General features: G+C 28.2%; 1 protein-coding gene and 1 non-coding gene across 2 annotated transcripts; one reads left to right on the top strand and one right to left on the bottom strand.

Moving 5' to 3' along the window:
• Positions 1-6,056: 6,056 nt before the first annotated feature.
• FZY4 (probable indole-3-pyruvate monooxygenase YUCCA8) lies at positions 6,057-8,652 on the top strand. Its single transcript, NM_001320500.1, has 3 exons — positions 6,057-6,963; positions 7,428-7,799; positions 8,070-8,652. The coding sequence occupies exons 1-3, from the start codon at positions 6,307-6,309 to the stop codon at positions 8,274-8,276; spliced, it is 1,236 nt and encodes a 411-aa protein (NP_001307429.1). The 5' UTR covers positions 6,057-6,306; the 3' UTR covers positions 8,277-8,652.
• Positions 8,653-12,646: 3,994 nt separating this feature from the next.
• TRNAV-AAC (transfer RNA valine (anticodon AAC)) lies at positions 12,647-12,720 on the bottom strand. Its single transcript has one exon. It is a non-coding gene; the product is annotated as a tRNA-Val (tRNA).
• Between the last annotated feature and the right edge of the window lie 1,656 nt (positions 12,721-14,376).

Raw genomic sequence — 14,376 nt, 5'->3', positions numbered from 1 at the left:
TTCCTTTGCCTTTCTCTCTTTCTCGTTTTATACAATTTTCAAATTGTATCTAATTTCTCTCTTTCTCGTTTTATACAATTCAATTCAATTATATATTCTTTGTCAAGTCTCTTTTGTCTTTCTCTCTTTCTCATTTTATACAAATTCAAATTGTATATAATCGTTCTATACACTTATAATAATACAATCGTTTTACACACTTCGTTTTTATACAGTTCTCTGCCCAAGTGTCTTTCTCTTTCTTATTTTATACACTTCGTTTTATACAATTTACTTCAACTGTATATGTATAGCGAATTATACAGTTTCCATGTTTGCTATGGAGCGCAATTATGTAAACTTTGTTATAGCATACAAATATAAATTTTCTATTTGCTTTATGTAAAAGTTACCCTAATTTAAATGCGTTTTTTGTCCATTTTCTCTAAAATAAATAAACAATAATAATGGTGGACAAACTTAGATTTTTCATTTGGTAGGATGAAAAAATTGATCAACTATTTTTTCTTCTAAAATATCAAACATTTCAAAACTTTGTCAAAACAACTAATATTTTTTATAATAGAAGAATTTCATTCCACTTGTTTCTTATCTTTACCATAAAGTTTTAATGAGAAACCTCACACCAACAAAACTACAAGAGGAAATATACATATATATATATATATAAATAGAAATTTTTGAAGTTAGTGAGGGAATGTATGTTGTACAAAATTCCAAATTAAAAACTTGTAGTACTTTAAATAGAACATGGTACTATGATCAAGTGGAACTTCAAAAAGTTTTTGGGTCTTATAGCTAATTATTAGATACCTAGAAATAGTATTTATTTGATTAATAATTATAAAGTTTCTGCTGAATAAAGGATGATAGAATAGGGCACCTAAAGCTTCTAAGAAGTATTAGAAACACAAGTTCGTGTCAGTACGGGACTAATATATATTTTTTTAATTTCAATTTTCGTGTTATACATAAAATTTGAGGAGTTAATCAAATTGTGTTACGGAAAAAAATTGATCAGAAAATTTAGCCAGAATGCTATTTATTTTTTATGTTAATTTACATTTTAAAACATTTTTATCCTTTGAACTTTAACACTTTTTAACTAAAAAATGAAAAAAAAAGATGAATTTATTTTAAAATAAAAAAAAATTTAGTTGACCAAATTTTCTGGCCATTTAACATTTTCCATTGTTTATATAATTTTTTAGATATTTAAATTGTTAATTATTATAATAATGTAGGGTTTTAAAGTAATTTTTAAATAATATATGCTACTCCTTCCTTCTGAATTTATGACATTAATAGAATTTTGAAAGCCAATTAAATTTTCATACGTCTTTTAAATATTTTAAGTTATTTATTATTGTAATATATAATGTTTTTCGCTTACATGCTTCTTAAGATACTAATTAAGAAGGATGTTTAATTATTACTTTATTAAGTATTATTTATGTTTTAAGAGGCTTTTTAATTAAAAAAATTTTGTTCTATTTTATGTGTCATAATTAATAAATTTATAATCTTAAAAAATAAATACAATCACAAATTGTATTAAAGATGATAAGTATTTTGAGACAAGTGACCATAGAAATATAATTTTATATTTCTCCAAATAAATTCGTTATACATTTCATCAAAAACAAAACTTTTTTCCTATTTAACTATTAATCCCTTTTTCATTATATTATTAGCTTCTTAAAATATTTAACTTAACAATAACCACTAAAATTATCTGCCTAATTACGCACTTGCTTCATATAGCCCACTCCGAAAAAATTATGAAATTGAAAAATATTTACACAATCAAATCGTCTGTTTAGTTAATATATTGCATTATATTGATTGGTGGCCTAGAATAAACGGTACGTAATTATGTATAACATGACACGTTACATTCCCAGTGTAAAAAATCAGTGTATATAAAATTTGATAGTATAAAATTCTCTATATTTTTTTATTAGTGAATAGAATAATAATTTTTTATTTGTTTTTTTTTAAAGGAGGGAAGAAAATAATAATGCAAAAAGTAATAGCTCTGGCCTCCAAATGATCAACTACCAAGCTGGCCAAAGATGGTTGGTGGGGATCGAGAATAGAGATATATAATTAACCTAACATCGAGTTTATCTGAATTTAATATAATATAAAAATAATTTTACATATAAAAAATATTAGAATTATAATTAAATAGTACGTACGTCTTAAATATAATGAATTCAATAGTAGATAGAAACTGTGGTAGTTGAATAAATTGATCGTGCTTAAATTCTGAATACCGTCTCTTCATATGAATCATATCCCCATCAAATCATACATAAATATCAGTATAATGTTATCTCAGATCTTCTTTTTGATCTTCTATAATTTCTTTGGGGTCCTTTTTTATTTTATTCATCACTTTTTTTGGGTTTTAGGGTTTGGCCACTAATGGGTATAGAGCAAAGTTGGAAGAATGATGAATTGATGTGGTACTTTCTCTTCTCTTTTACGGGATTTTTCATTCCGTATTTGATATTCATATTAGAGCTTGTCTATTTTGAATTTGCGTTGTGTAGGCTCCATTCGAGAAAAGCGTTTCCTATCAAGAATTTTTTGATACACAAGACTCGAACTCAAGACTTTTGATTAAGAGAGGAGTAGTCTTATCCGCTAAACCATGTCCCTTTCGGGAGAAGCACTTCTTATCAAGATTTTTTTGATACACAAGACTCTAACTCGAGACTTTTGATTAAAAAAGAAGTAGTCTTATGATTTTTTTGATACACAAGACTCTAACTCGAGACTTTTGATTAAAAAAGAAGTAGTCTTATGATTTTTTTGATACACAAGACTCTAACTCGAGACTTTTGATTAAAAAAGAAGTAGTCTTATCCGCTACACCACGTCCCTTTCAGGAGAAGCGCTCCTTATCAAGATTTTTTTGATACACAAGACTCTAACTCGAGACTTTTGATTAAAAAAAAGTAGTCTTATCCGCTACACCATGTCCCTTTCGGGAGAAGCGCTCCTTATCAAGATTTTTTTGATACACAAGACTCTAACTCGAGACTTTTGATTAGAAAAGAAGTAGTCTTATCCGCTACACCACGTCCCTTTCGGAAGAAGCGCTCCTTATCAAGATTTTTTTGGATACAGAAGACTCTAACTCGAGACTTTTGAATAAAAAAAAAAGTAATCTTATCCGCTACACCATGTCAGGTTTGTGATGATGGGGTACTTTCTCATTTCAAAGGCATTAGTATTATTTTGTAATGTTTAATAAAACCTAATAAGAAAGGCCAAAACCCTAGCTAGCTCCCAAATCCTGCCATGAAAAGAAGAGAAAGCTCCATAAAACAAAGCTCATGCACATGCAACCCCTTCTTCTTAGTTCTTTCCAATGAATTTGCACTTGAGAGGGACAAGTGGTGGGGGTCATGTAATAGGCGCGTCGATTCAGAATTTTGAGAAGATAGATAAAATATCATACAAATATGCTAAGTTTAAAATTTTCAATTTGTATATGTTACTTTTGAAACTTGTTACAATTTTAATATGAAATTGTAGGTTCATAAATTGTTTTTGATGAAATTTTAGTGATTTTCTAACATGTATATGAATAGTTCATGTCGAAATAATGAAATTAATTAAACTCATAGAGGACTACTTATAAAGATACTTGATTTGATTATATAAAATTATGTTAATTATAAAATGAGAATAAAGATTTTAATGTGTCACAATATCTCTCAAGTTTCAAGTTCTGAAAAGATAAAATCCCTCGATATAAAAAATATTTTCTCTTAAATGAATCCCGACAAGTAAGGCTTGCTCAAGGCTGAAGGTTTGAGTCACGTTGATTTTTGAATATCATGGTTCTTCAATTTAATGTGCTTAATCGAAATTAAATCACATATTCAAAGAATATCATGTTGAACAACACAAATATAAATCATGTCCATCCAATTGTATTCGAATAATATTACAAGATAGGTCAAATGCAGATAACACAAAGTTATATTAATCTAGCAAAATTTGGTGAACAATTGAAAACACACACAAAATCATGTCAATTCATAGAATTTTTGTGAGTTGTCCTACAAATTTGTCATGACTTACCAAACATTAAAAAGTATTTTTTAATCTAAACTTTTTCATTAAACTTGAAAAGTCCATTAACACATAATTATCAATACTCCCTCCGCCGGAATTCTTTGTCATGTTGCGCTTATCGAAAGTCAATTCGACTAATTTTTAAAGGTAAATTAGATCACATTAATTCGATATTTTAAACAAAAAAAATTATATATATGAAAAGTACTATAAATTACAATTTTTCGCATATTAATATGATTAAAAAAATTCATCTTCAAATATTAGTCAAAGTTTTTATAGTTTGACTCTAGAAACTATGAGAAACAACACCGGACGAAGGGAGTACAAAAATATCTCTTTTATGCAAGTCACCAACAAACTCTACTTATTCACACATTTTTCAAATATATTCTGAAACACAAGTTTTCTTCGATCGAAGGTGTATTAATCATAACATCTTTATCTTTACAAAATAAAGATAAAATTTAAATAGAACTCATTTAACTTTTTAAATTTTACTTTACTGACGAAATTATACTAAATATATTATTATTATAATATGTCCACAAACTTTACTTGTCAAGCTAGCAAAGATTTTTGGTATTTGTTTAAAGCAAATGCTAGGGAAGTAGAATGGATAAAGAAATAAAGTGGGGTCAATATACTTGGCAATCAAGGTGGTGTAAGCCATGGGTTTTCAGCTGGCAAGTATGGGCATATTTGTGGCTAAAAACACAAGTTATTACTACCCTAAGATAGCCCTAGGATGGGGTCCAACATAAAATATATTTTATTATCAATTATTTGTTATAACACGTTAAAATAAATTTTGATAGTACATCGTCGGAATTGAAGTTAATAAAGAGAAGTTTTGAAATAGTGATGTAAAGTGTTTTATGATTCACAAGTTACGAGTTCAAACGGTGAAAGCAGTTTTTAATTGATGCAACATGACTAGTTGATAACTATTCATAATTATCAGGGATGGCTCGATAGTGTTAAAAAAAAGACATGTGTTTAAGACGTTCAAATTTAAGGGACCTCGTGTTTTAACAATAATAGGTTATAAGTTATTATTTTTTAACAAATATTGAATACTATTTGTAGAAAAAGTAATTTTTTTCATGAAAATGAAGGAATTATTAGAAGAAATTTGACATATTTAGAGTACTATGTCTCATGAAAAATAATTTAACATAAGAATGATTATATTATTAATCGAAAACTAGAATAAATCAATTATATAAAAGTTATTAACAATTGAAGTTTAAGACCCCATTTGATTTTAAATTTAAACCACAAACATGTTTAAGCCGCTTCTGATAATTATTAATAATAAAATAGAACTAGCTACCTCGAAAATAAGGCATGCAACGTAAAATATAGTATGTTACCGGTAATTTGTTATAACAAGTTAAAATTAATTGATAGTATATAAGTTATTTATATTTTATACTATCAAAATTTAAGTTTATGAAAAAAGTCTTGGAGTAATGATAAAGTCCCTTGCAATTTATAAATTATGAATTTCGGTCATCAATAACATTCCTTTGAAATACGACTCTTCCTTGAACTTTATACGAGCTTGTCATGTTTTGTTCATCGAGCTAACTTTTATTAGAAATATAACCTAATCCAACTTATACACGTGGACATATTTGCTATGTCCAAGTCAGCTTCCTCTATGACAACTTGACCTTCTAAAGACTTTTCATTATTCTTGAATCTTGAATATATATATATATATATATTAAAAAAAAGTGTAGTATAGTGTACTACTAATATTTTTAGTATATTGATAAAAAAAAAATAGTTTATTGAATTAATATTAAATTTTTGAAATAAAATAATAGTTGTCAGAGTTTAGCTTATGATTTGAGATGGACCCCATTTGAAAAGGCATTAACTTCCCACCTTCTATCATATGCCCCTTTCATATATCTCACTACCAAAACTTCTATTTAAACATCTTCCACCCTCTCTTTACTACATTCAAAATCAAACTACTCTTCTCTCTCTTTACTACATTCACATAGTTGATCTTGCTACCACGATCCATCGAGATTCAGATCTTCATATTACTATATCGTGTTTAAATACTCATCTATCGTCATTGTTGAATCAAATTCTGAATACAGAAATACGTTCATGTTCTGTTTACAGAGTTAGTCCTCAATATTGGAAACAAAAACAAGCCCGTGTTCTGCTTTCAAAGTCAGTCGTCGAATTATGGCTAGCTTCAATGACCATGATTTATTTTCTAGTACTAGTAGATGTGTATGGGTAAATGGTCCTGTTATTGTAGGTGCAGGGCCATCAGGACTAGCTGTTGGTGCTTGTTTAAAAGAACAAGGTATCCCTTTTGTAATCTTGGAGAAATCAGATTGTATTGCATCTCTATGGCAAAAAAAAACTTACAATAGATTAAAACTACACCTCCCTAAACAATTTTGTCAATTACCCAAATTTCCATTTCCACAACACTATCCTGAGTACCCTACAAAGAAACAATTCATTGATTATCTTGAATCATATGCTAAAAGATTTGACATAAATCCAATGTTCAATGAGTGTGTTCAACTTGCAAAATATGACAAAATTTGTAAATTGTGGAGGGTGAAAACTATTTCACCAAATGGATTAGAAGTTGAGTATATTTGTCAATGGCTTGTTGTGGCAACAGGGGAAAATGCTGAAAAAGTTGTGCCAAATATTGAAGGATTGAAAGAATTTGGAGGTGAAGTTATTCATGCTTGTGATTATAAGTCTGGTGAAAAGTTCAGTGGGAAGAAAGTTGTTGTTGTTGGTTGTGGAAATTCTGGCATGGAAGTTTCTCTTGATCTTTGCAATCATAATGCTCAAACATCATTGGTTTGTCGTAGCTCGGTAAGTCATATACACTAACAGTAGTATCAGCATTTCAAATTAGTAATTTCACTTAATATGGACGATTCATATCTTTCAAGTGACTTGATAATGTAAAAATTCTTTTACAGTGTCAGTATTCTTTATAACTGACAGAGTACAAGAATTTGTAAACTATCATGTCATAAAAAGTGAGACGAAACAGATAACATGTTACAACATGTTAAAATATGTTTAAGATTGGTTTGGATTCTTATGGAATTTTGTTTTTTTTTCTTCTTCTTCTTTAGGTTCAGGTGACTTGATAATGTAAAAATTCTTTAACAGTTTCAGTATTTTTTTATAACTGACAAAGTACAAGAATTTGTACACTATCAAGTAATAAAAAGTGAGACGAAACAGATAACAAGTTACAACATGTTAAAATATGTTTAAGATTGTTTTGGATTCTTATGGAATTTTGTTCTTTTTTTCTTCTTCTTTAGGTTCATGTATTGCCAAGAGAAATATTTGGGAAATCAATATTTGAATTGGCTATGTTGATGATGAAATGGTTACCATTGTGGCTAGTTGACAAAATTTTACTAATTTTGACATGGTTTATTCTTGGTAACATTGAGAAATATGGGCTAAAAAGGCCAAAAATTGGACCTTTGGAACTCAAGAACACACAAGGGAAAACTCCTGTTTTGGACATTGGTGCATTGGAAAAAATTAGATCAAGAAAAATCAATGTTGTCCCAGGAATCAAGAGGTTTTCATGTGGCACCGTTGAGCTTGTCAATGGTGAAAAACTCGAAATCGATTCTGTTCTTCTTGCTACTGGCTATTGTAGCAATGTTCCTTTTTGGCTAAAGGTGAGAAAATGTTCTATCTAGGCTTAATACCTAAATTTACGTGTCGGTTCTTAAACAGACACCTTCACTTGGTCAAAAACACGTCTTTTCATAAATTAAAAAGACCAAGTTATACAGTGTGTGTTTGAGTATCTTCTATAAAGTTAAGGGGTCATCACTAGAAAATGGTGCAAGTACAAGTGTCAAATTGACGAGTATCGAATTAACTCTGAATTTTTCGATTCTTGAATAGTTGACTAATATATATATATATATATTTTTTTTATATAGGAAAGTGAATTCTTTTCCAAAAATGGATTCCCAAAAGCACCATTTCCAAATAGTTGGAAAGGAAAATCTGGGCTATATGCAGTTGGTTTCACAAGAAGAGGGCTATCAGGTGCTTCTGCTGATGCTATTAAAATTGCACAAGATATTACCATTGCTTACAATGAAGATATTATGCAAAAAAAAGCAAAAAAAATTTCAACCTTGTGATTTGATGTAATCATATGTAGAGATTAATTTTGTGAAAAAAAATAGGTAGCATAGATAGATTAGCCCAAGTTTTGGTATAGTTTTGGGAATTTTGTACTACGAGTTTTCAGATCTCTGTAAGAAGGTCAGGTGAAAAGTACTTGCATAAGTTGTTAGATTCTCTAGAAAAGAAAATAAGTTCTTTTTTGGAGACGCGTTGTCTGGTTGAGTTTCTCGAGGATGATGAGGTGGTCTAGTTTGTTTGTTTTTTTAACCTCTTTTACCCCTTTTTCCAACTTTGACTTTAGTGTTTACTTATGTTGATAATTTTCTACATATTTGTACAATTACTATTGATATTAATCAAAGTGACAAAGATATTCCTTTATTGTTCAAAGTAGTTTTGGTACGATTTGATTGTTCTGAATTTTTATGTTTATTTTTAATTAACTTTGGTCTAATGATATATAGGAGTGTAGTGCGTGATATGTGGATTTGACCGTATATCAACATGTCTAAACTTTAACGTCTTAAATAAATTTTTTGTATTTAAATGAAAAAGAGTAGAAGGTTGGATCCATCACATTTCAAAATGTATGTCGTTGGCCCTCAGAAATTTTTCGATTATTTAGGCTTTATGTTATAATTTGTACATTGCTAGTTGATTAATCAAAGTGACAAAGATATTATTTATTGTTCAAAGTAGTCTTGTATGATTTGATTGTTCTGAGTTTCATATTTATCCATATTACTTATTAGCACTGGGCCTAAAAAGCTTTAATCTAATGATAGGAGTACACCTGATGTGTGGATTATACACACGTTGCATGTCTGAATACTACCACAAACAAAAATTGATATTTAAGTAAGGAAAAATAGAAGTGATGACAATTATCACGCCTAATTTCAAAATACCTTGAGAATTTCTCAAATTATCAAAAAGAAATTAAATTAGCAATGATGTAGACCACAAAAATTGGGAAGTACATTATATAAGTCTCAAATATTTAAAAATAAAAATAAATAAAATGAAAAAAATTATTCACAAGTCATATTGGTGAAGCTTTGAATGAAATTTAGAAATTAACTTGAATGAAGAAAATGACTCTTCAATTTGCTCACTTTCTATGCACAATTTTCAATGCAATAAATAGAATATGATTTGCACTACAAAAAGAATGTCCTATTTCAAGTTCTTTCCAATTAGTCATATTCAGTACAGTTATGGAGTTATTGGATAGCAACCAGTCATCATTATTTACAAAAAGAAGATTTAGTTGGATACCTCCGAGGTGAATTCAGAATTTAAATCGGTTAGTAAAATAATACGAATACATTATTTAATTATTTGAGGTAATTATAAGTGTCGATTTAATAAAATATAATGTTTTAAAAATATTTTTTAATGCATATATAATTTAAGTAGAAAGAAAGAGGTATGTCGCTGCACATAATGATCAATATCGCCCACATATCATGATTATGAAGTGTTACGATAATCATATTTTTTACATCGTCAATGAATAAAACTTATGTGTTTTTTGAAAATTACTTTAGTAAAGATCACGGTATATCATATTGCGTATTATCAGACAATAGGCATAAAAAGTTCATATATAATGCACAAGTACCCTCTTAATCTATGTCTGAAATCTCAGACACATATTTATATTATACTAAGGTCCTATTATCTCATTAACTTATTTTATTAATAATTTTTTACTCCTTTTCGACCTATGTGTCACTATCTTGTGGGCCTAACACTGGTTGACTTTTTTTTCAAGCTAGTGCCACGTAGGCCGAAAGAGGGTAGAAAATTACTTATAAAATAAGTTCAGGAGGGTAATAGGACCTTAGTATAGTATAAGTGTGTCTCTGAGATTTCGGACATAGGTTGAAGAGGTAGTTGTGTATTTTTCCTATATTTTAAGATAGTGCCACATAGGCCTAAAATAAGTTTAGGAGATAATAGGACATTAGTATAGTATATATGTGTTTCTGGGATTTCGAGTATAGGTTGAGAGGATACTTATGTATTTTCCCTATTTTAAGTAACGCGATTATATTTTCTACAACATTAATAGACAAAACTAATTAGTACACTTAATTTTTTTTGTAAAATTATTTCTTTATGCATCATGGCATAATGATGTGACAATTGTGAAATTAAAAGAACTTATAAGAAGAAAGTTTGATCAAAACTACTTAAAAAAGAAAAGAATAAACTCATTAAATTTCTCCAATTTTCTTGAAACATACCTATAGTCAAAATAGTTGTATCATATTTTTGTATTATTATACAATATCATGGAAAATATATATAGATAGATAAATAAATATTTAACTATATGATCATATTTTCTACATAGTCAATAAACAAAGCTAAGTATACTTCTTTCTTTTTCTAAATTACTTTTATATATATCACATCCAAAATATTGTGATAAAATCGTGAAAAAGAACTTATATGGAGATAATTAATCAGAATTACTTTAAAAAGAAAAGAGTAAGCTTATTAAATTTCTCCAATTTTAATTTCTTGAATTGTACCTATAGTCAAAGTCATATCATATTGTTGTATAATTAGACGATAAAATCATGAGAAGAACTTACAAAGGGATAGTTGATTAGCATTACTTTGAAAAATAAAACAGTAAGCTAATCAAATTTCTCCAATTTTCTCGAATTTTACCCATAGTCAAAGTCGTATAATATTGTCATCAATAGATAAAACTTAATATACTTTTTTTTTCTTTGAAGTTTAATTTCATATGGATCATGCCATATCAAAAAAATAAAAATAAAAATAGACACAATCATGAAAATAACTTATAAAGGGATAGTTAGATTAAAATTTACTTCGAAGTAAGCTCATCAAATTTCTCGAATTGTTCATATCATAATCAAAATCACTGTATAATATTGTCATATTATTAGAAAATGGCATGGAATATATATTTATATAGTTATTAAATGACACAATCATAATTATTACATTATCAATAGATAAAATTCAGTATAGACAAAATCATGAAAAGAACTTATAAAGGAGTGTTTAATCAGAACTACTTCAAAAAGAATAAAGTAAGCTTATCAAATTTCTCCAACTTTCTCGAATTGTTCATATCATAATCAAAATCATTGTATAATATTGTCATATTATTAGAAAATGGCATGGAATATATATTTATATAGTTATTAAATGACACAATCATAATTATTTCATTATCAATAGATAAAATTCAGTATAGACAAAATCGTGAAAAGAACTTATAAAAGAAGTGTTTAATCAAAACTACTTCGAAAAGAATAAAGTAAGCTTATCAAATTTCTCCAATTTTTTCGAATTGTACCTATATAGTAGGAATAATTTGTGACAAAGAGAGTGGCATGTCAATGAAGCAACCAAAGATAAAGACCTTTGAAGAAGAAATAAATTAATTCTTAGCTAAGAATAAATAATTGAAAGTGGTCCTAAAAATATTGATTGGTAAACCAACTTGCAAAATATATGAAAAAATATATTAAACATGCATTTAAAAATAGATGGATAGGGTTTCTTCATGAAGCTGATGATCTATACTACACTATTTTTTAAATTTTTTTTTTTTTTTTGTTATAAACTTCACAATCTCATTTACTAAATTTTGACTTATTAATTAATATTATAATAATACTAAAAATAATAATATTGTCGCACATGTACCGACTCTTGCTTTTTTTGAAACTCTTTTGACCGTTCATATTCGAAATTCATCAGTTTGATAAAGTTGTATTTGCATTGAATAGTTTTAGAGCCCTTATGGTCCATTAGGAAGAAGTGGAATTCGAAAAGATGATAAAAGAGAGTTGAGCATCTACATTTATAAGATGAAAAAGACAACTAGGCGAGTCTGAGAAGAAAAATGAATAGATTCATTATTTTTCCTACATTAGATGAGTGGAAAGCGAAATTAAGTTCATAAACAGGACATAAGACACTCCTTAATAAAAAGTATATCATTTTTTAAGCTCGAACACGTGAACACATAATCTCACATTGAGGGGTCGGAGAGGGATGCCAACGATATCTACAAGTTGTTCATTTCAAGAGAATGAAACGGTATCCTTTAATTAATGAAGGAGGAATCTCAACTACGATATCCTCGATAATTGTTAAATTTGAAAACACTTTACAATCGAATCTTCTTGTTATATCATGACATAAAAAACAACAACACCCTCAATTGAAATTTATAAATTTTCGGAAATAACCTTTAATATTTAAAATCTATGTAAAAAATTAATAAAAATCTCAGTTATTGATAATTCAAAATATTTTTTTTAAAATTGAGTATTTCGAATCAAGAAATCGTCTTGACTCACGATAAAAAAAAAAGGAAAAAAAGCTATGGCGTCGCCCGGACTCGAACCGGAGACCTTCAGTGTGTTAGACTGACGTGATAACCAACTACACCACGACACCAACTTGTCTACAATTTTGACATTTTCAATTTTATAATATAATTTTCATATTTAAGAGTCTATAAATGTTTATGAATTTTCTAACATAAATATAAGATTCGAGTCAAAATTACTGAATTGAACTCGTAATCAAATCAAAATATTAATTTACACTGGAAGTGACTTTAAAAACGAACTGAAAATGCAAGAATAAGTTGTTTATTCAGTTGTAACTTGAGTGTTATTGAGTCGTTTACGAGTTTAACTCAGTAGCTTTTGCTCGAATTATATATTTGTATCTAAAGTTAATTAATATGTACAAATAATTTTAGATAGAATACCTACATAAAATATCCCTATAAACTTGACGTGCTTTATTTAAATCCCTCCTAAATTATCAGTAGTCTTAATTATATTTTTACTATGCTTTTACATCCATAAACTTAAAATCCTAGCTCCACAGATATATTAATGCAATTATGTTAGGAGACACATTGATCATCAAGGTTTGTGTTAATTGACACGACTTCTTCATTACCATTTTTTTTTTGCTCTGGACTATTTTTTTCTTGATCGAGCCGAGAGTCTATCGAAAATAACTTATCTATCTCCAAAATAAAAGTAAAATATGTGTAAACTATATCCTTCCAAATCTCAACCGGTAGAATTACACCAAATATATTATTTGTGTAATTGCATTTGTATATTCGTATTGCCTTAAAAACACATACTATTATTTAAGTAGCAAGTAGAAAAAATGGGAAAAACATCACACATAGAAAGAAATAATTATCAATTTATTAAATAATTACCAAAGAGTGGAAAAAATTCTACCATGGATTTACATAACTATATTTTAAAAAATCGTGTGTATACATGATATGAATCGAAAATAATGAATTTAATTGAACTTATAAAATCCATTCTGAACCCATTTTCAATACATAAGAAAACACAAAAGAACAGCCCACATGATTCTCTCAATTGTAATGTACTTGGGATTTTGTTTGATTTTAAAAGTTGTTTGCTTCTTCTTTGTTTAAAGGTAAGACATCACTTACCAACAATGGCAGAAATCAACACATGGGCTAGTCAAAAATTGACACTTTCTTGTTCGGTAATATAATTATCGCTATATTATATTTAGCGGTAATAACATAATATAGATTTCATATACTCTATATATAAATATTGATAAATACTTAAATAATTCTAAATGCATACAATGACATTAACTCAATTACTGAAAATATTGAATTATCTAAAAATATGTTTCGAGCATCCTCCTTCTTAGTAGCAATTAATTAACTACAATAGTTTGATTACTGCTAAATATGTATTTGTAGAGGCACTTAGTACTCTTTGTCATCCTATTTTGCTCTCTTAACACGTGTTTGAGTATCAAAGGTGGAGCTAGGTGGGGTCAGTGCATTCGGACGAACTCATGACTTTTTCATAGACCCTAACTAGCATTTACGTTCTTCAATTTTAACTGCATACACACAAGTAATTAAACACTTACGTCTTACATGATATAATCCAAATCAGTTTGAATATATCTCACGTGAATAACTACTTAGGACTTTGTAACTCCTCAAAGTCCCAAAGGAGGTGAAGGAAAGATCAAACCAATTAAGATGTACAAAGAGAGCTCATAGGTGTATTATTTCAAGCTAGG

This window comes from Solanum lycopersicum, chromosome 6, assembly GCF_036512215.1.
Source record: "Solanum lycopersicum chromosome 6, SLM_r2.1".
NCBI classification, from domain to species: domain Eukaryota; kingdom Viridiplantae; phylum Streptophyta; class Magnoliopsida; order Solanales; family Solanaceae; genus Solanum; species Solanum lycopersicum.
This window is presented reverse-complemented; position numbering and strand designations above follow the sequence as displayed.